This window comes from Mytilus edulis, chromosome 1 (assembly GCF_963676685.1).
Source record: "Mytilus edulis chromosome 1, xbMytEdul2.2, whole genome shotgun sequence".
Lineage (NCBI taxonomy): Eukaryota > Metazoa > Mollusca > Bivalvia > Mytilida > Mytilidae > Mytilus > Mytilus edulis.
This window is the reverse complement of record NC_092344.1, coordinates 102108328-102128803: the sequence shown is the minus strand read 5'-3', so window position 1 is coordinate 102128803 and position 20476 is coordinate 102108328. Positions and strand designations below refer to the sequence as shown.

The 20476-nt window shown below is 33.6% G+C and overlaps 2 protein-coding genes across 24 annotated transcripts in view; one reads left to right on the top strand and one right to left on the bottom strand.

Annotated features, from left to right (window-relative positions):
• Positions 1-12913, bottom strand: part of LOC139516326 (zinc finger protein 277-like) — a 49217-nt gene extending 36304 nt beyond the window's left edge. Inside the window, exons 1-4 of the mRNA XM_071306375.1 lie at positions 12766-12913; positions 5919-6108; positions 3397-3488; positions 2854-2936 (exon numbers count right to left, since the gene is read on the bottom strand). Of these exons, the coding sequence (XP_071162476.1) occupies positions 2854-2936; positions 3397-3488; positions 5919-6108; positions 12766-12859 (459 nt within the window). The 5' untranslated portion in view covers positions 12860-12913. The remainder of the gene's footprint in view (positions 1-2853; positions 2937-3396; positions 3489-5918; positions 6109-12765) is intronic.
• Positions 12823-20476, top strand: part of LOC139516163 (dedicator of cytokinesis protein 3-like) — a 126373-nt gene continuing 118719 nt past the window's right edge. For 15 of the 23 annotated variants that reach the window (XM_071306198.1, XM_071306234.1, XM_071306207.1 and 12 more), the window contains exons 1-2: positions 12970-13138; positions 15065-15160. In XM_071306198.1, coding sequence (XP_071162299.1) covers positions 13093-13138; positions 15065-15160 — 142 coding nt within the window. In that variant the 5' untranslated portion in view covers positions 12970-13092. Of the gene's footprint in view, positions 13139-15064; positions 15161-17069; positions 17119-20476 lie in introns of those variants that run through there. The other 8 variants (XM_071306218.1, XM_071306226.1, XM_071306153.1 and 5 more) reach the window with 2 other exon arrangements.

Sequence of the window (20476 nt, the reverse complement as noted above, 5' to 3'; positions counted from 1 at the left end):
TTCAATCCCGGAGGTCAATGAAACTTTTAGATGATTTTAAATCTACCTAACTGACACCTGTTCAACAATATAGCCTTCCATCTACTCTTAGACATTGGCATTTTTTTCTCACAATCAACAACACATCACACTAGATATAGTGAAGAGACCATACTTTTTTGGCTAACAATTCAGAAATTATTTACAGGAAAGGATATTATTTTTTACCGCGACTACACAGGCCAAGGACTCATCAGTGAACAATCTACAAAGCTAGAAGAATGTTAGATAAATTTAGCCGTACCGTCAGATCCCGTTTTATCCTGGGAATTTAAAAAAAAAATTTAACGGAAAATCCGTGACACTCTGGTTTGCTTTTTTCTCTTGTTTAGTTTGAAGCTTATCGTTATTGTATAAATCTATGTAATAATTAATTGGTTTGCTAGTGTTTATTGTCCTTTAAGTGTTGAAATTGCTAATCTTACCATTTTGAAAAAAATGTTACCCACATCCGAATATAAAGTTACGGACAGTCTGATTATTTTTGACTTATAAGTTATGAACATCTTATGCATTTTTTAAAAGTTGGCCTTGCGCTAAAGTGAAGTCAAAATTAACAAATTTGTAGTGATGGTAAGTGATTTCTTTATTCTAAAATCCTATCAATATTTACATAGATCATGGAAAACGTTGCAAAAAGTAGATTTCGTATCAACTATCATCTCAACGAGTTTAGAGTCCGCCATCTTGGGCTGTGGGTGACTTAAGTTACCCACGGCCGTTTAAGCACAGTGATATTACTATGGTGTTTTTCACTACAAATTCAGATCTCACACTGACAGACGCATAGTTAAGGTCTTTCCTTTTACAAAAGGGAAAGACCTTACTGTATTTCTTTTGTTTATTATTAAGGTCTTTCCTTTTACAAAAGGGAAAGACCTTACTGTATTTCTTTTGTTTATTATTATTATTCTTCCGTTAAACTTTGACAAATTTAGCCGCGTTAACCGTAAGACGTGTCGCTTTCATATTAACACTTTGTATAGGTGTCATGAATACCTATCTGGAACTCACCCTGTGAGTCGAAATATTTTGTCGGTTCGGAGTAATCCCTCCGAAACCCAAAAACCTTGTTATCGTTCCAACACCGTAACCGTAATAGGTAGACAAAAAACAAAAGGTGAAATTTGTTCAGGACCAGACCCCGGTTCTTCGTTACATTTGGATCGAAAAGATTCAACGACTCATTGGTAGGGTTATGCCCCTATGAAAATTAACCGGTGTCGGTTGGCCACCAAAACTCAGAAACCGTAAGTCGTAGACACCTAGGATCTTCACCATTCATCATCAATTCATGTATCTTTGAAAAATACCTCAAGGTCAAATTTGTATGTTGACCTTGACCTTTGACCTAACACCTTGTTATGGGATAATCTCAGAAACCATTATACTTACAGAAGTTTTAAATAGTGGAAAATGTTTGGGTTATTACGGCGCAACTTTGTTACATTTTGACCAAAGAGATTTGACCTTTTAATAAGGGGCATAACCCCTGTTTTAGGTTTCTGAAAAGACAAAATCAGCTTTTACTATGTAACCAAAGGTCCTAGACCCATGGGGTCTTCAGCAATGACATTGGGGACTAATGACCTTGACAAAGGTCAAAAGGTCAAAGGTCAAGGTCATGTCCCAGATAGCGAATTAAGTGTTTTTAACCTCATATAATGGATTTTTAGTGGGTTTTCAAGCTTTGTACGGTTGACCTTGACCTTTTCAATACATTCTACGTCTATTAGAACATGTATTTTACATTACAAAAGGAAAGACCTCTCAATTGTTCAAGAACAATTGACAGTTTAATTATTATTATTATTATTCTTCCGTTAAACTTTGATGAAGTTAGCCTCCGTAACCGTAAGACGTGTCGCTTTCATGTTCACACTTTGTATCGGTGTCATGAATATCTATCCGGAACTCACCCTGTTAGTCGAAATATTTTGTCGGTTCGGAGTAATCCCTCCGAAACCCAAAAACCTTGTTATCATTCCAACACCGTAACCGTAATAGGTAGAAAAAAAACAGAGGGTGAAATTTGTTCAGGACCAGACCCCGGTTCTTCGTTACATTTGGATCGAAAAGATTCAACGACTCATTGGTAGGGTTATGCCCCTATGAAAATTAACCGGTGTCGGTTGACCACCAAAACTCAGAAACCGTAAGTCGTAGACACCTAGGATCTTCACCATTTATCATCAATTCATGTATCTTTGAAAAATACCTCAAGGTCAAATTTGTATGTTGACCTTGACCTTTGACCTAACACCTTGTTATGGGATAATCTCAGAAACTATTATACTTACAGAAGTTTCAAATAGTGGAAAATGTTTGAGTCATTACAGCGCAACTTTGTTTCATTTTGACCGAAGAGATTTGACCTTTCTTAAGGGGCATAACCCCTGTTTTAGGTTTCTGGAAAGACAAAATCAGCTTTTATTATAAAACCAAAGGTCCTAGACCCATGGGGTCTTCAGCAATGACATTGGGGACTAATGACCTTGACAAAGGTCAAAAGGTCAAAGGTCAAGGTCATGTCCCAGATAGCAAATTTAGTGGTTTTAACCTTATATAAAGGATTTTTAGTGTGTTTTCGAGCTTTTCAAGGTTGACCTTGACCTTTTCAATACATTCTACGTCTGTTGGAACATGTATTTTACATTATAAAAGGAAAGACCTCTCAATTGTTCAAGAACAATTGACAGTTTAATTTTTTTTTTCTTTTCTTTTTTCTTCTTCAAAGAATAATCTGTTATCAAGTTTTACCTATTAACATTTAAAATGCAAGTTTTTATATTTATATTTATAAAGCAAACAAACCAATGTTTTTTTCTGTAAGAAATTTCTCAGACTTTTATCTTCAGACAAGACATCACTGAGTAAATAATACTGATCTTTAGGACCTGAAAATAAAAATTAAAAGCATCGTACAAGATAAGCTCAAGTCAGATTTTTACTTAAATAATATGAGACTCTTTATGTTTAACTCTCTTTTCTCTTGGCATCAGTTACTCATTATAAAATATGTTGTTTCTTGGCTGTTTGTGATAGTTGGCTGTTGTCCCATTAACATATAATCCACATCACTTTTTAAACATATGATAAGGTATGAAAAATATGGTGTAAGTATAACGTCTGTATGGTGTATTTATTATGGAAAATACTTGACAACACACAAAACTGCAAAATTTAATTAATGCCCTTGCCAATCATTGCTTACATTTTATGATGGAACAACACTTTTAATGCAAGTTTTATCATTGCAAACCTGATACTGTGACATTTTTTCCATTAATAAAAACATTGCAAAATTTTTGGGAATTTACAGCAGTTGGTATGTAGGACTCTGCTACAAGTACTCACCTTCATCTTTATCACCAGAATTAGTAAGTATAATGGAGCAAAAATCTTCTACTGGCTGTTCCTTAAACCTGGCTTTCCAATATAGGAGGTACCTGTTGATAAAAATAAAAATTAAATATCTGTAAATCCATCCATTACTTGACTTTTAAACCTGTTTCTTTCCATAGGCACTTGTATCAGAATTTTTTTTTTTATCTTTATCTAAACTATCGTGTTTGAGAAATGTAACCTTGTCGCGAACTTCTGTTAAATTTCGTTTAAAAGGTTGTATATACCACTGAAACTTGTTATGTCACAATAGTCCAGTCACACTAAGGTTTAACCTCAAACTAATTGCAACAGAAAAGGTTTAAGTTCTAATCTATAGCAGTAAGCCCCTAATATACACAGAAAAAAATCCCATAAAATCTAACTTGATGAAATCTCAAAATCAGCATTTTAATTTCCTATTGAAATTAACATTGGAAAGGAAAGATAACTCTGCAATAATTGGTCTTTTTTTAGTCAGTTTTTGGTTGATTTTCTTAAAATCATGTAAAGCATGATACTTTGATTGGGTTACAAGTTGGTATATGACTATATCATATCATCTTCCCCTCATGAAATGTACAAAACTCAAGTGTTATGGGTATTTAATTTTTTTTTGTGCATTTTTCATTAAAAAAAAATTGCCAATTTGTGGCTTTGTGACCATTTTGAAAAAATAATGAAAATTTTGTTTGGGTATACCTGTAAATTATATTTGTTCAGCATCTACCTTTTCAAAAGAAACTTTAAACCACATAAAGAAGAATATATGATTAATTTTTTTTATTAAATTTGAGATTCTTTACCTTGACATGCTGAAAAATTTAATAAATGGTCAACTAATGAAATACGAAATCTAGGTAGAAGCTTAATAAAATAGATATGATTACACCTTTAGAGTTAATTGTTATACTCTAAAGATGGCTAAAATATCAAGAATCAATACATTCTGCTGAACATAAGCCGTAAAGTTGTAATTTTGTATAAATTTTATTGATATATTTGCCTTTTTTGCAGAGTTATCTCCCATTTCAATGCAAATCTCCATAGGAATTTTAAAATCTTGATATTAAGGCTTCATCAAGTTATATTTTATTGGACTTTTTTCTGTGTATATTTGGGGTATAATGCTAAAGATTAAAACTTAAAAATCTTCTGTTTCAATTACTTTACGGTAAGGGTCATATTAATGCTAGATTGACTGGACTACAAATATTTCCTAAATTATCTACAAAACAGTGTATAAGTAATAACACGCCTATCTTTATCTTCAACCTTCAAAGTATGTCAACTGAAATTATTTCATCTTTTTACAGTTGATTTGAAACATTATTGTGAAGGTTTTCCTGACATAATACCAATTCAATGTCATATATTGGAATATATCATTGATAGAATTAGAGTTCACTTCCCTCTAGCTGATTTAAGAAACAGCATATCTGTTTTCCTTTTAGAAAATCTTTCAAATTCGCACACCAGCCAGGTTTGATGACATCAGTGCATTTTCCATGAATTTTGAATATCTAATTTTACGACATCATAAACACAAAACAATTAATTTAAATTCATTATCTGACCTGGCCACTGTATTATATGCCTTTATACACAGAAGATATCATCAAACTTTTATTGCTTTACTTATTGAATTGACTTAAAGTGGCGTCTATCTAATGTTTTTTACACCAAATTTATTCTATTTTTGTAACCTAGAAATATATTGTATGTGCAACATCTATACACCTGGAAAAAAAGTATTGCAACACTTTCATTGAAAACATTGTAAAATGACATGATTATAGAAAGTGTATAATTTGGGATTTTCCTAAATACTTTAAATCAGTTTATGGTTTTAAAATTAAATGAAACTTACAATTCAGGCAAAATCAGGACTAGAGAGACACATCATTAGAGCTGTACTTCAAAAGTTATTCAAGCTTTGTATTATCTTCTATACCGACATTTAATAAAGGAATTTTTTACAACAAACTAAACATCTGACACAGAAAATGTGTGTTAAACTAGGCATTTCAAACAGTTCTGAATGAGTTTTATGCATAAAAAAATCTGAATTATTTGTAGAACTAATGTTTTGGAAAAATGAGTCCTGCAAAATTTGCATTTTTGTGAAAAATGCGAAAAACTAGTTCTGTGTAGCTATTATGTCCTATCCATGTAGTATTAATATTGAATGAAAAGTAAGCTGATACCATGAATTCAATTTTAAAACATAAACGGATTAAAAGCATTTGGTAAAACCCATGTCATTTTACATTGCTTTCAATGGAAGTGTTGCAATACTTTTTTCCAGGTGTATAGTTGTCGATATTTAGTTAGGTATTTATGCTTTATTGTTGGGTTGTTGTCTATGCTACATAATATCCATTTCTCTTATATATATTTAAAAATTTATTTTGTTGCCTGTGTCTAAAATATTCCTTTAAAGTATAATTAAACTCCTGTTTAAATTGTAAAAAAGCAATGCATTTTCCTGATACCTTTGGAAATGACTGATGAGATTAACATCTGCTATCACTAGTTTATGTTCTTTCACCAAGTGTCTCTGAACATTATCTTTTTCATCAAAAGTCTGGTTGCAAAATAAACAAGAGAAGACAGCTCTGTCATTTAATTCAGTTGAGTCACCATCAATGTGAGATAAACTGAGGCATTCCAGAACCAATTTTTCTGAAAGTAGACAAAAAACAACAACTTAAACATTGTGATTGATCATAAATGAAAATACCTGGATGCTATATGAGCCACTATGACTATATACATGTACACCTTATCGCTATTCATGGCTGACTCAAGAATCTGGCGGCTTGAACTATTGACGTCATACAACAATCACTTTTCCATTGTGGCGTCAGATATTTTGTATAATGACATAATTTTTTTACAGGAACCTGTGTGATGTCCAGTAATGGTGGACAAATAGCGATAAGGTGTATTAAGAACAAAATCAATCTCTACCTTATAGTTTAAAGACATTCAGATGATTTATGTTGTGATAATACATTTAATATGATAAAAAGCCATTTTTGAAATTTACATTGTAGATAAAGCTTCAGTTCTGTATAAATATGAAGATATGGTATGAGTGCCAATGAGGCAACTCTCCATCAGTGTTAGTTTTTCTTACACATTCATTTTTGTTTCATCCCATTTCGATTTTTTCACTTTTCATTTGTTTGTTATTCCCCTTTGAACATATAATATTCAGTGTCTTCTAATTGTTATCATAGATATAATGAACATAATTAGGTTAAGTGTAGTTTATCCTTTATAAATGTGTTAGTCCTGTACTTTATGCAGTATTCTGACATTCCATATCCGGCCATGATTATTCTATCTAACAAAATTACATTTAACCTCCAGATACTGGGAAAAAAATATTTGTTTTCATGATACTGATGTTTTCTTGAACAACTATAAACTTTAATACATAGGTGTTGTAAAAAAGCAACAGTTTTTGGCACTTAGTCCCTAGTAATTTGAATCATTTCAGTGTATGTACCAATTACCAAGATTTCTGCATGTTGAATTATAAATATAAAATATAAGCTGAGATGAAGCTTTAAGTTGATTGACCTAGCTTAGAGAACATGCTCGTAAAGGCTTAAAATTATGTATTACCAGCCGCGGATCCAGAACTTTTCCTAAGGGGGGGCCCGCTCCAGTCATGCTTCAATGATTCCCTATATCATCAACCAAATTTTTCCCACGAAAGGGGGGCCCGGCCCCCACCCCCCCCCTGGATCCACCTATGATATACTGTACATCAAAAAATTAATCTACAGGGTTCTGTAGGGATGATTTTAAGAATGTAGGACAGAAAGTCTCAGGACCAAAACTCACAGACAAAAGTCACCGACAAAAAGTCACAATTCAGTTTTGAGATTATTTTTCTTTGAACAAGACAAGCAATTGCCAACAAATTATTTGCGACGTTTTGTCCTATCAAATTTAGGACTTTATATTATGTTCTGTGACTTTTTGTCCTGTGGCTTTCTGTCCTTTTACCGATTTTAATTGAGTGATCTAACTACAAGATATAGAGTATTCAAGTATTGCTCAGAAGCATAAATGATAAAAACTAGAGGCTCTAAAGAGCCTGTGTCGCTCACCTTGGTCTATGTGCATATTAAACAAAGGACACAAATGGATTCATGACAAAATTGTATTTTGGTGATGGTGATGTGTTTGAAGTTCTTACTTTACTGAACGATTTTGCTTCTTACAATATTATCTATAATGAACTTTGCCCATTAGTAACAGAGAACTAATTTGGTAAAAATTTACATAAATTTACCAAATTAATGAAAATTGTTAAAAATTGACTATAAAGGGCAATAACTCCTTAAGGGGTCAATTGACCATTTAGGTCATGTTGACTTATTTGTAGATCTTACTTTGCTGAACATTATTGCTGTTTACAGTTTATCGCTATCTATAATAGTATTCAAGATAACCAAAAACGGCAAAATTTCTTTAAAAATTACCATTTGGAGGGCAGCAACCCAACAACCAGTTGTCCAATTCATCTGAAAAATTCAGGGCAGATAGATATTGACTTGATTAACAATTTAACTTCTTGTCAGATTTGCTCTAAATGCTTTGGTTTCATAGTTATAAGCCAAAAACTGCATTTTACCCCTATGTTCTATTTTTAGCCGTGGCGGCCATCTTAGTTGGTTGACCAAGTCATGCCACATATTTTTTAAACTAGATACCCCAAAGATGATTGTGGCCAAGTTTGGATTAGTTTGGCCCAGTAGTTTCAGAGAAGAAGATTTTTGTAAAAGATTACTTTAATTTACGAAAAATGGTTAAAAATTTACTATAAAGGGCAATAACTCCTAAACGGGTCAACTGACCATTTTCATCATGTTGACTTATTTGTAGATCTTACTTTGCTGAACATTATTGCTGTTTACAGTTTATCTCTATCTATAATAATATTCAAGATAATAACCAAAAACAGCAAAATTTCCTCAAAATTACCAATTCAGGGGCAGCAACCCAACAACGGGTTGACTGATTCAACTGAAAATTTCAGGGCAGATAGATCTTGACCTGATAAACATTTTTACCCATGTCATATTTCCTCAAAATGCTTTGGTTTTTGAGTTATAAGCCAAAAACTGCATTTTACCCCTATGTTCTATTTTTAGCCGTGGCGACCATCTTGGTTGGTTGACCAGGTCACGCCACACATTTTTTAAACTAGATACCCCAAAGATGATTGTGGCCAAGTTTGGATTAGTTTGGCCCAGCAATTTCAGAGGAGAAGATTTTTGTAAAAGATTACTTTAATTTACGAAAAATGGTTAAAAATTGACTATAAAGGGCAATAACTCCTAAACGGGTCAACTGACCATTTTGGTCATGTTGACTTATTTGTAGATTTTACTTTGCTGAACATTATTGCTGTTTACAGTTTATCTCTATCTATAATAATATTCAAGATAATAACCAAAAACAGCAAAATTTCCTCAAAATTACCAATTCAGGGGCAGCAACCCAACAACGGATTGACCGATTCATCTGAAAAATTCAGGGCAGATAGATCTTGACCTGATAAACATTTTTACCCCCTGTCAGATTTGCTCTAAATGCTTTGGTTTTTGAGTTTTAAGCCAAAAACTGCATTTTACCCCTATGTTCTATATTTAGCCGTGGCGGCCATCTTGGTTGGTTGACCGGGTCACGCCACACATTTTTTAAACTAGATACCCCAATGATGATTGTGGCCAAGCTTGGTTTGATTTGGCCCAGTAGTTTCAGAGGAGAAGATTTTTGTAAAAGCTAACGCCGGACGACGGACGCCGGACGCAAAGTGACGAGAAAAGCTCACTTGGCCCTTTGGGCTAGGTGAGCTAAAAAAGAAGGGATTGCAACCAAGGCTTCCAAAACGGTCATATATTCCGGACATTTGTTCAACTTGCAACTCCAGGAACCACACTCCTGGATTCACCACTGTATTGTGGTGTTAAAATTTTACAGGAACATTATTTTCATTGTTGATTTTTCAGCTTTTTACTAAATTTTATAGTATACATTCAGAACTCATTGGACTGAATCTGAATTAAACAGTGGCGGATCCAGAGGGGGGGTTCCGGGGGTCCGCACCCCCCTTTATTTTGGCCGATCAATGCATTTGAATCGGGACATATGTTTGCACCCCCCCCCTGCACCCCCCTTTGCCCTGGGCTAGCACCCCCCCTTTCGAAAATTCCTGCATCCGCCACTGATTAAATATCGTAAATGGGTTATGGAAGGTACAACAAATTCTTTTATCACTTTGGCCAAAGTGAAGCATAGCCGAAACGACCAAGGCCGAACCGGACCCATGGCCGAAACGTCTTTTCCTCAGCCTCTTCTTTTTCTTCTTCCAGGTAAGGAACCGGATTCAATGCTGAATGTTCATGGTTCCGCGCGAAAAACTTTACGCAGTGTCGGGCAACACAGAAAGCTTTCTCTTGGCTATTTACAAATACATTTAAACGTTCGCAAAAATATACAATTAAAATTATTTACAACTGGGTTTTCCTACTTCCTTTCAGAGCATGCCTTCAGGGCAGCTCTGAATCCCTTAACGGTGTTGGTCACTGTAACTGTTGTTGGTAGGTTGTTCCAGTCCCCGATTGTCCTTGGGAAGAAAGATTGGCCGTAAGTGTCTGTACTTGTTCTTTCTTGGAAGAAGCGGTTTTTACCTCTGGTCCGGTTATCATTTGGGGTCAAAAATTGGTGACGGTCTATATCTATAAGATCATGCTGGATCTTAAATAGCATGCATAATCTATTAGTTTTCCTCCGTTCTTCGAGACTTTCCCCTTTAAGATTTTTTACCATATTTGTGACACAGCCAGGTGTTCGGTCTGTGTAGTTGTTATTCACAAATCGTGCAGCTCTTTTCTGTACCTGTTCAATTGCCTTGATTTTATTTTGGGCGGTTGGGTCCCATATTGTGCTTGCCTATTCCACTGCAGGTCTTACCATGGATACATACGCAGCTGCCTTTACAGGTTTTGTACAGCCTTTGAGGTTTCTACGTATAAATCCCAACGTTCTGTTTCCTTTGCCTACTGTATTGTCTATGTGTTTATCCCATGTTAGGTTGTTGCTGATGGTTACTCCAAGATATTTACTTGCTTCCTCTGTGTCTAGAGTATGACCGTGTAGCTGGTACGATGTTTGTATCACTGGTCTATTTTTTGGGGATATTCTGATGACAAGACATTTTTTGGCATTTAAACTCATCTGCCATTTGTTTTCCCAGTCTTCCAATGCTGTTAAGTCCTTTTGAAGTAGTTCACTGTCAGCTTGGTTGGTGATGGTACGAAAGAGTAGGCTGTCATCCGCGAACAATTTGGTCTCTGATGTAGATGCTGTTTCTGGCATGTCGTTAATGTAGGCCAGGAACAGTAATGGAACAAGGACTGTGCCTTGGGGTACACCAGAGAGTACTGGTACTTGTGAGGAGACAGCACCCTCTAATATCACGCTCTGCTTTCTGTTATGTAGGAAAGAGCGAATCCATTTATTGGTTTTGGGGTTGACGCCATAGTATTCCAGCTTGTGTAGGAGGCGGTGATGTGGTACCTTGTCAAATGCTTTTGCAAAGTCTAGCAGGATGATGTCTACTTGGCCGCTGCTTTTTAATTTTGATGCAATGTCGTTGATGGTTACGATTAGTTGAGATTCGCATGATCGTCTTTTGCGGAATCCGTGTTGTGCATCAGTTAGTATTTTATTTTTGTCAAAGTGGTCCATGATGTAGCTATGTACAATATGTTCTAAGACCTTACTTGTGATGGAAGTTAGAGATACTGGTCTGTAGTTAGATGCTAGGTGCCTTTCGTCTTTTTTAAAAAGTGGAACTACATGTACATTGGCATCTCTCCAATCTTGCGGGACTTCACCAGTGTTCAATGATGTTTGGTATAGGTCTGTGAGTATCGGAGCAAGTTGTTCTGCTGCTGCTTTCAGTATAAAGGCTGGTATTGAGTCGGGACCAGTAGCTTTATGGGGTTTCAGGTTTTTTAACAATTTGTGGACTCCGTTGGTACTAATTTTTATGTCCTTCATGGTGTAGTATGGACTTTTTCCTTTATCTGTCATCTCCATTTGGTATAAAATATATTTTTGTTGAAGAATTGTTTGGTTTGCAGCAAGATGGGCAAGTCCATGTGTCTTCACTTTTGCCTAGGTTGCTGTATTCTAATGTTGACATACCAATGCAGTTTCTATGTGTCCACTTATCACAGTCGTCACAAGCTATGGATTCTATTTTACATGCTTTTTGGCATATCGTGCAAGGAAATCTCAGAGGCGGATTTAGGGGGAAAAATTTGGTTGCTTATATAGGGAATCACTGAAGCGTGACTGGAGCGGGCCCCCTCTTAGGTCAGTCAGTGGGCCCCCACTTATGAAAATTTCTGGATCCGCCACTGAATCTGTGTGTACTCCTCTCGTGGACAGTTTTAAATTTTTGTTGAGTCAATTGAATATGTTTTTTTACAGCTTTTATCCAGTAGTAAGTTTGTACAGATGATGTTACTGGGCTAAGATGGTGTTCAGATAGGTATATATTCACCCCTTCTAGAGTTGTCGATGCAGTCTAAGCCTTTAAGGTTCATGTGGACCCTATGGCTAAAATGACCGTATTTTCACCTCAAAATTTACTCTGAGTACAGACAAATCTGTGCATCTGTAAACATTTTCAGGCATAGCATGCCCTAGATAAATAAATTTCAAATATGTTTTATGTTTTAGAAAAATAAAAACTCACCAGGATTTTTCTGTGCACTTTTTTTCATTCCTCCAGAAGGTGCCAAAATAAACTAAGTTAGGAAACAGGTTTGAGAACTCCCCCACAGGTAATTATTGAAGTGAGCTGTTTTGTTTGACATGGACATGAGATGGACAATAGATACCTGACAATAATTGGTTATTTAAACTGTGTACCTGAGTGGACCATATCAAGGTAAACACAACTGTTTGTTAATTTTATCATCTTCTGCAGGGACGAAAAAAAGTGTACGGTAAAATCCAGTTAAGTTATGAATTTTCTAAATCATACAATGCATTTGAATTCTATTTATCTAGGGCATGCTATGCCTTAAAACTTTTCCAAATGCACAGATTTGCCTGTATTCAGAGTAAATTTTGAGGTGAAAATACGGCCATTTCAGCCATAGGGTCCACATGAACCTTTCAGAAAGTGAAAAAAAAGATAGACATGAAAAATAACAGAATCAATGCAAACATAATACATCGAGCAAATAAACGTAATCTGAAAGTTTGATATAATCGTTTGACATGTTAAAATGTTGAAACCTGCAACCGTCGAATCAGCTGCAGTGGGCGCTGACATCTTGAAGTTCCGCAGTGAATAATTTATAAATAAATTTGGAAAATTTGTATGCATCATTTTTCTAACAGGTTATTGTCTGGCTGACACGGCTTTGTTGTGAACAATTATTTGGCAGATTCACGATATATAAATAATTAAAACCATTTCAAAATTAGCAATCGTGTGTAGTACCGAAAATAAAGTTGGTGAAATGAGAATGGACTGATAATGAACTGATGAATCAGTGACATTGCAAATGAGAGGGATTTACAAAATGCGGAAGTAAACAGTACTGTTGTGTTAAAATTACGATGGAATTAAATACATGGAATAAATCTTGTCATAAATATGGAGTTGGTAAGAAAGATATATTCAAAATTACTACTAGTGTAAATACGTCTATTGAACAACAGTGGTACCATGTGTACATGTACATGATGTATACACTGCAAAATTAAACCTCTATGGTTGACTGGGGTATAGAAATATGTATCGTTATACATTCTTCCCTGGACTATCTGCAGTCTGGAAGAAAACATTGTTATAAAAGGGTGAATCTGTTTGCTATTCTCATGGGGGCGTAAATCCATAAAACTGAAGATGATACTGGCAAGTGAAACTGAGATTCAACTATATTTTTATGATTTAATGTTTAAAACTTTATAAATTTGCCAATCAAAGGGAAGGTGTGAACGCCTTCTAGTTCTATGCCTCCTAAATCTTTCAGGGTTCCTGTTGTAGCCTGAGGCTCAAACATTTCTCAATTTTCCAGTAACAGTCGAAGTTTCCAGCCCTTTATCCCGCATCTTGGTCAACACATCTTGCAGAACCTTCCTATTGTATTGATAATTAATATTGCTCTTCCTCTAATACTTGCCACTGGATGTATAACTTAAACAATCAATCACTTTATACTAGAAGAGAGGCGAAAGATATCAAAGGGACAACATTATGGCTAAAAAAGGATAATACAAACAGACAGACCGACAACAATACTCAAAACACATATTAAAGACTAAGCAACACAAACTTAAACAAAAACATGGGGTACGTGATATCCAGTGCTCTGGAAGGGTACAAAATGTACATGATGTATACATGTAAGTCCTGCTCCACATGTGGCACTGTACTGTTAACATTGTAATTTATAGAGCTTTCTTACTGTTTTTATGGTTACTATAAAAAAAAATGAAAGGTGAACAGTATAGACTTTATTATGTGTATAAATATACACATGTATCAATTCATGTAAATGTACATGCTTTTTCAGAATAAGGGGAAATTACGACATCATTTAACTAAAACATATTTTCTTTAAAGTAATTTAGGCAGAAAAGATCCTTAGGAGGTACTTGATAAAGTTACATCAGAAGTGTTCAACTTAGTGAACCATAATTAACAAACCTGTCATCTACATTTATTACAATAAATAAATTAAAAATATATATATATGTAGTTTAAAAACAGACTAAGAAATAATCTATCGTAAAACTTCCATTTTTACCATGTTTACATGACCTTTTTATTTAAGGGAGCTACCATTTGATTTTTATGGGGGGGCTAGGATGAAAAATTTTGTCCTGCATTTTTTTTTAGTTGTAATCCCTGTCCTGCCTTTTTATTTTTTACTCTATTCGGTCCTGCCTTTTTTTTTTACTAGTTTATCCTTACTTTTTTTACACAAATTGTCATCCTGCCTTTTTTTTTTTACCAAGTTGCTCATCCTGCCTTTTTTTTTTACTCAAAACTCCTGTCCTGCCTATTTTTTTCAAATTTCATCCTAGCCCCCCCATAAAAATCAAATGGTAGCTCCCTAAGCATTTTTTGTGTGAAGTGATAGAGATGACAAAGACACTGCCTTGTCATTGTTTGTAATAAATTTTGTGATTGGTCAAAGGAATTCATTTATTTTCAAATAAAGCCCACTCTGCTTTGTTATTTTGATTGGACCAGTTTGTCCTAAAAAAAACAGAGCAGAGTGTGAGATCTGAATTTTAATTGATTAAAGATAGATAAAATTTATCTTTTTTGTATCATTTATAGCGAAAGAAATCTTTGCAGTCTAATTTTTTGTATAAAAATATAAAAATTAAAAGATGTGGTATGATTTCCAATGAGACAACTCTCTGAAGGCTTTAATATTTTTGTTAGATTTTCTATGAAAGTAAATATCCCGAAAATGCATAGAGCATCGATCCCTGTTGAAGACATCTTAGACAGCTAACTATTTTTAAAGTTTCCATGCTGCAAGCCTTCTAATATATACAAAAATTTTCGTTTCAGCTGTGGTAAACTACGATCCCATCAGACCAGAATTTTTATCTTTATCAGTAGGTGATGTTGTGCATATTATTGAGGAGTATGGATCTGGAAACACAGGTATCACAAAGCTTTGAAGTTAATTACTTACAGAATTCTGCTTGATTCTTTACATATTTTATTCTGATACCTAAAATCTGGATTGAAATTCAAACTTACAAACTCATTACATGCTTCATATAACATATAAAACACTAAATCAATTTGAATTTAGTATACATGTAATTATAGTTTAAATATGTTATCAATTGGTTTACATGGTTTATATGGTTAACACAGTACAAACATGACAAATTATATTTTATTTTGTGGTGTATTCTAGGTGCAATTTTACACCTTATCAGCTTTTTTAGATTGGCATGGAAAGTCTTCATATCATACATGTACCCTTGAATGGGAGAAGATTGTCCCCTATTTATTCCTCCTTTCAACACACCTGTACACTACATCAAAATAATTTGACAAATTTCTGAATCAGTGCCGATTCAATGGTATAGTGTACTGAATGGTTTTATTGGCTCAGGCTACCATTTTTTCAGATTTCAATGATATATACTTTGTCATGCATGTTCCATGACTTATTGGAATTGTTGTGACTAATTAGGAATGTACTCATACATGTCATATATCAGCAGCAATGGATCAACTATACTTGGTGTATGGAATGAGTAAACAGAAGTCATGTACATCTGAAAGAGTTCACCCGACCTTGACCTAATTTTCTTGGTTCACTGGTGAATGTTAAGATTTCATGGTTAGGTCTGTTTCTCTTTGTTGTTATAAGCTAATGGTCAACTGAATTTGGTGTACATGTGTGGTAAACTACCTCTGAACTTGAAATCAATTACATTGATTGTTAATAATTGGGGATATTTGTAGTAAAACATCTATCTATAAATTTAAAATATTCAAAATAAATTCAGCCATGACCTGTAAATGAGGAGAGAATTTTGCTTTGTGGTATCTTGTTATTCTGTGGTAGAAGTTTGTAGGAGAAAATACAATATCATATTAGTCTTTTTTATTATATGACAATATATATCTTTTGCATTCCATCATATAGAAATAAGGATGACACAATATTTATGCCAGTTTCGTTAAAAAAAACCCTAACCAGGAAGTCAAGAAATTACCCTATCATATCAATACATACTATTAATAGAATTAACATTGGTTTCTAACATGTATACAAAAGAGATAGAATTTAAATTTTCTTTTATATGATTTGTGTAAGTTAACTTTAGAAAACCGAAAAACAAGATTTAATGGTGATAGAGTAGTTCAGTCCTGTTGGAATAATAGCTTTTATAGAAAAAGAATTAAAGATTAAGATTGTAGACAAAAGATGTCCTTTCATTATCAGGAAACTTGTAAATTGAAACCTGTTACTGTTATATATATATAGGAAATTCCATTTGAAAAGTTTCAAAACATTTATATGATATGATAAGGCCAAACAAAAAAGTATGTGTTATACTGTCACATGCTGTAAAAAAAAACCAGGGTAGGGATTTTTTTTTTTTACATTGAGTCTATGGGAGCAACATTGTGACTTTAGTAGTCCTTAATCAAAAATGGCCAAAAAAACTTTAGGGTAGGGGATAAAAATTAGGGTAGGTAGGGGTACAGTAAACACACATACTTTTTTTTTGCCTAAATGTTGTCTACATCTCATAAGATTTTAAATTGTGTCAGTTATACTTACCTGAAGCAATTGGGTTGGGACTTGTATGTAAATTATAAAACTTAATCGGGTCCCATATCTTATGTTTTCATACATATATTGGTAGTGTTATTGTTTCATATGGTGGCCAAATCTATTTCTTTAAACTGTCAAATTTATATGAAGTTATTCTGTTGACCTGGTTTGAACATTATTTATTGCTTTTTACAACACATTTTTGAATATAGGTATTTAAAAAGTCAACAACGTAAATTAAATGAGATCAGGAAGTAAAAAAATATCTATAGATACCTACATACTATGATGGAAGTTTGACCTTCAGATTATCACTTTGGTAAATAATTAAATATCTTCCTAGTGATAAAATATTTTTACTGCAGTTTAAAAAGCTTTTAGAAACTTAGTGCGTGCCTTGCATCTTTTCTGATTACTAAGAAATAAACTGCTGAGCCTTTATTTTATGTTATATGATGAAGATTCATGCTTGCTAAATTGAGCTATCATATTTTTTCCCCCGTTTATTTCTTTTTATATGAATTAGGCAGTTAAGTTTTATTTTTGATTGTTTTACATTTGTCATTTCAGGGCCTTTTATAGCTTATTTTCTGTATTGGTTTTGCTCATTGTTGAAGAATGTACTCCATACAGTGACTTGTAGTTGTTAACTCCTATGAAGAGTAGTCTCATTGGCAATCATAGCACATCTTCTAATTTTTTAAACCAATGGGTTTTCATAGATATAGGAAGATGTGGTGTGAGCGCCAATGAGACAACTCTCCATCCAAATAACTATTTTAAAAAAAGTCACATTTTTTAGGGGAAACCATTTGAGTTAGTAGTGTTTTTTAAAAGATTTTTAGTTTGATTAGATCAATTTACTTTCAGTAAATAGATTGAAAATAGGGGGTTCCCATTCTTGTTTTTTCGAACCCATACATATATTTGAAACAGATATATAGCTGTTATTTTTTCCATTATGGTACATTGTATGCAAATAATATTTTAGGGAAATGTAAAGTTGAATGAATTGTCATGTTTATAAAAGGCAATAGGTTTCATACAAGATTTTTTTAAAGTGATTTCCACTTGACTGTCTATGTTATCAGGAATGTAATTAATAATATTGGGTATCTTAATTTTCACATATTTGAAGTGTTGAATTAAGGAAGAAGAAACAAACCATCAAAAATTGTCCTAATATCTAAAGTACTTTATACTATTGAAAGAGGAAGTTGTTCATTGACCTTGTTCAGATATAGTTAAGTACATTTTTAGAACATGATTCCGTACATAATTGTCTTTAAAAAGTGTGAAAAGTCGATAAATATGGCTATAAAACATTGTAAAACATGTTATTTTAGTAGAAACAGTTTTCGTGGAAGACAAAACTTTCAAAGATTATGTACATGATGTTACTGTATCTCTTGTTAACATGTTTAATTAAAAATCATAAAAATGCATTGTTTCCTTAAACTGTTTTATCTGTTATAATGTGACACTTAAGTGGTCTATCAAATTAGATCTTCCTGTCCTTATGAAAGTTCTATCAAGGATGAAGAATTTTAAAATTAGCAATCATGATGTGTTTTTAAAAAAGGAACAATTTTCAAATTTTCAGATATTGGCCATGGTTAGATATATATTTGGGGAATAAAGGAGAGATAAGGGCTTAATTTGGCCTAATGTTTGACTGAAATTTAATATTTTTATTTCCAGTTATGTTTATTTTTAGGATAAGGTAATAAAAAGTAAAAGCAGGTAGTTTCCAATCCATGATCCACTCTAGATAGTACCTTAAATGTAGTTTTGGCTTCTTAGAAAATCCCCTTCTGCATGTCTTTGAACCAACTAAATTATCTTCCAATATGAACAACTACTGTCATGTAAATATTTATTGTGGTACTTGCATGCTCTTCATAATTTGGATTTTCCCATTCACAAAATGTGGGGAAAAATGCAATTTTCGTAGAAAAGTTAAACCTTTCCTTCTTTTGACGGGCATGGCCATAAAATCTATATGTTAATATTCATAAATGTCATTTTTTAAGGGGGAGGAAGCCGGAGTGCCTGGAGAAACCACCAACCTTATACATATGAAGAGCCATAATGGGGGAAGAGGGGCTTGTCCCCTTTAAACCTACCCCTGGAAGGGAATGAGAATTTGAAACACGATTTTTATGCCCCACCTACGATAGTAGAGGGGCATTATGTTTTCTGGTCTGTGCGTCCGTTCGTCCGTCCGTCTGTCTGTCTGTCTGTCTGTTCGTTCGTTCGTCCGTCCGTCTGTCCCGCTTCAGGTTAAAGTTTTTGGTCAAGGTAGTTTTTGATGAAGTTGAAGTCCAATCAACTTGAAACTTAGTATACATGTACATGTGCCCTATGATATGATCTTTCTAATTTAAATGCCAAATTATAGTTTTGACCCCAATTTTACGGTTCACTGAACATAGAAAATGATAGTGCAAATTTCAGGTTAAAGTTTTTAGTCAAGGTAGTTTTTGATGAAGTTGAAGTCCAATCAACTTGAAACTTAGTATACATGTGCCCTATGATATGATCTTTCTAATTTAAATGCCAAATTATAGTTTTGACCCCAATTTTATGGTTCACTGAACATAGAAAATGATAGTCAAGGTAGTTTTTGATAAAGTAGAAGTCCAATCAACTTGAAACTTAGTATACATGTTCCCTTTGATTAGATCATTCTCATTTTGATGCCAAATTAGAGAATTTATTCCAATTTCACGGTCCACTAAACATAGAAAATGATAGTGCGAGTGGGGCATCCGTGTACTGTGGACACATTCTTGTTACCAGTTGTTTGTACAATACAAACAAAAGAAACATGTCTGATTTATTTTGTATCAATATTTTAGCATTGTACTGTATATTTATGTGAGCTTATATTTTAGGGATATAATTGGGTTAACAACTTCACAGCTGTTCTGTAAAACACCAGGTAGCTTTATCTTTGTTTAACAGATAACTTCCTAAATTGATAAACATTTTTTTCTGGTTAAAGATGTTCATTATGACCTTGCTGATATAGGAAGCCAAATCTTGTAATATCCTGTTGCTGTACTTATAATTGATTTTAATCTTTTTATGAATGAAACAATTTATATTTCTTTGTAGCATGTGTTGTTTAGTATATATTTTTTTATAAATTACTAAAATGCTACACCACTCATATATATAAACCAGATATATTATTGTATAAATTTCAAGGTTTTAGGAGTGTCTGACTCTACAGCTGAAATTTTGGGTCCATTTCAATTTGACAATACATGTATTACTTAGAAAAATAAATTAAATTTAAATAATTTAATTTTGGATGTAACGCATCTTCTGATTGGCTGTCGTTCTTTTGTTTATCAGCTCATAGACATAATTTTGTCATGTGACCGTGACATCATCAACTTTTTTCATGGTTTACCCCGGTTTAAAATGGAATTTAGAACTCAATTATAAGAAATGACTGTAATATTTTTTCTTTCTATTCTAAATATTATAAAAAATGTGGTGCACACTTTAAAATAACCTCATTTTTATGGTTCATTGCCCAGTGTTAAAATTTTGTGTTTAGGTCTGGTTTTTTGTCTCGCCTTGACAGAGTCAAAAAGCGAGACATACCGGTAGGTATGCTGTTTCCGACGTCGGCAGCAATGGGGTCAACAATGTATTAGTTTGTG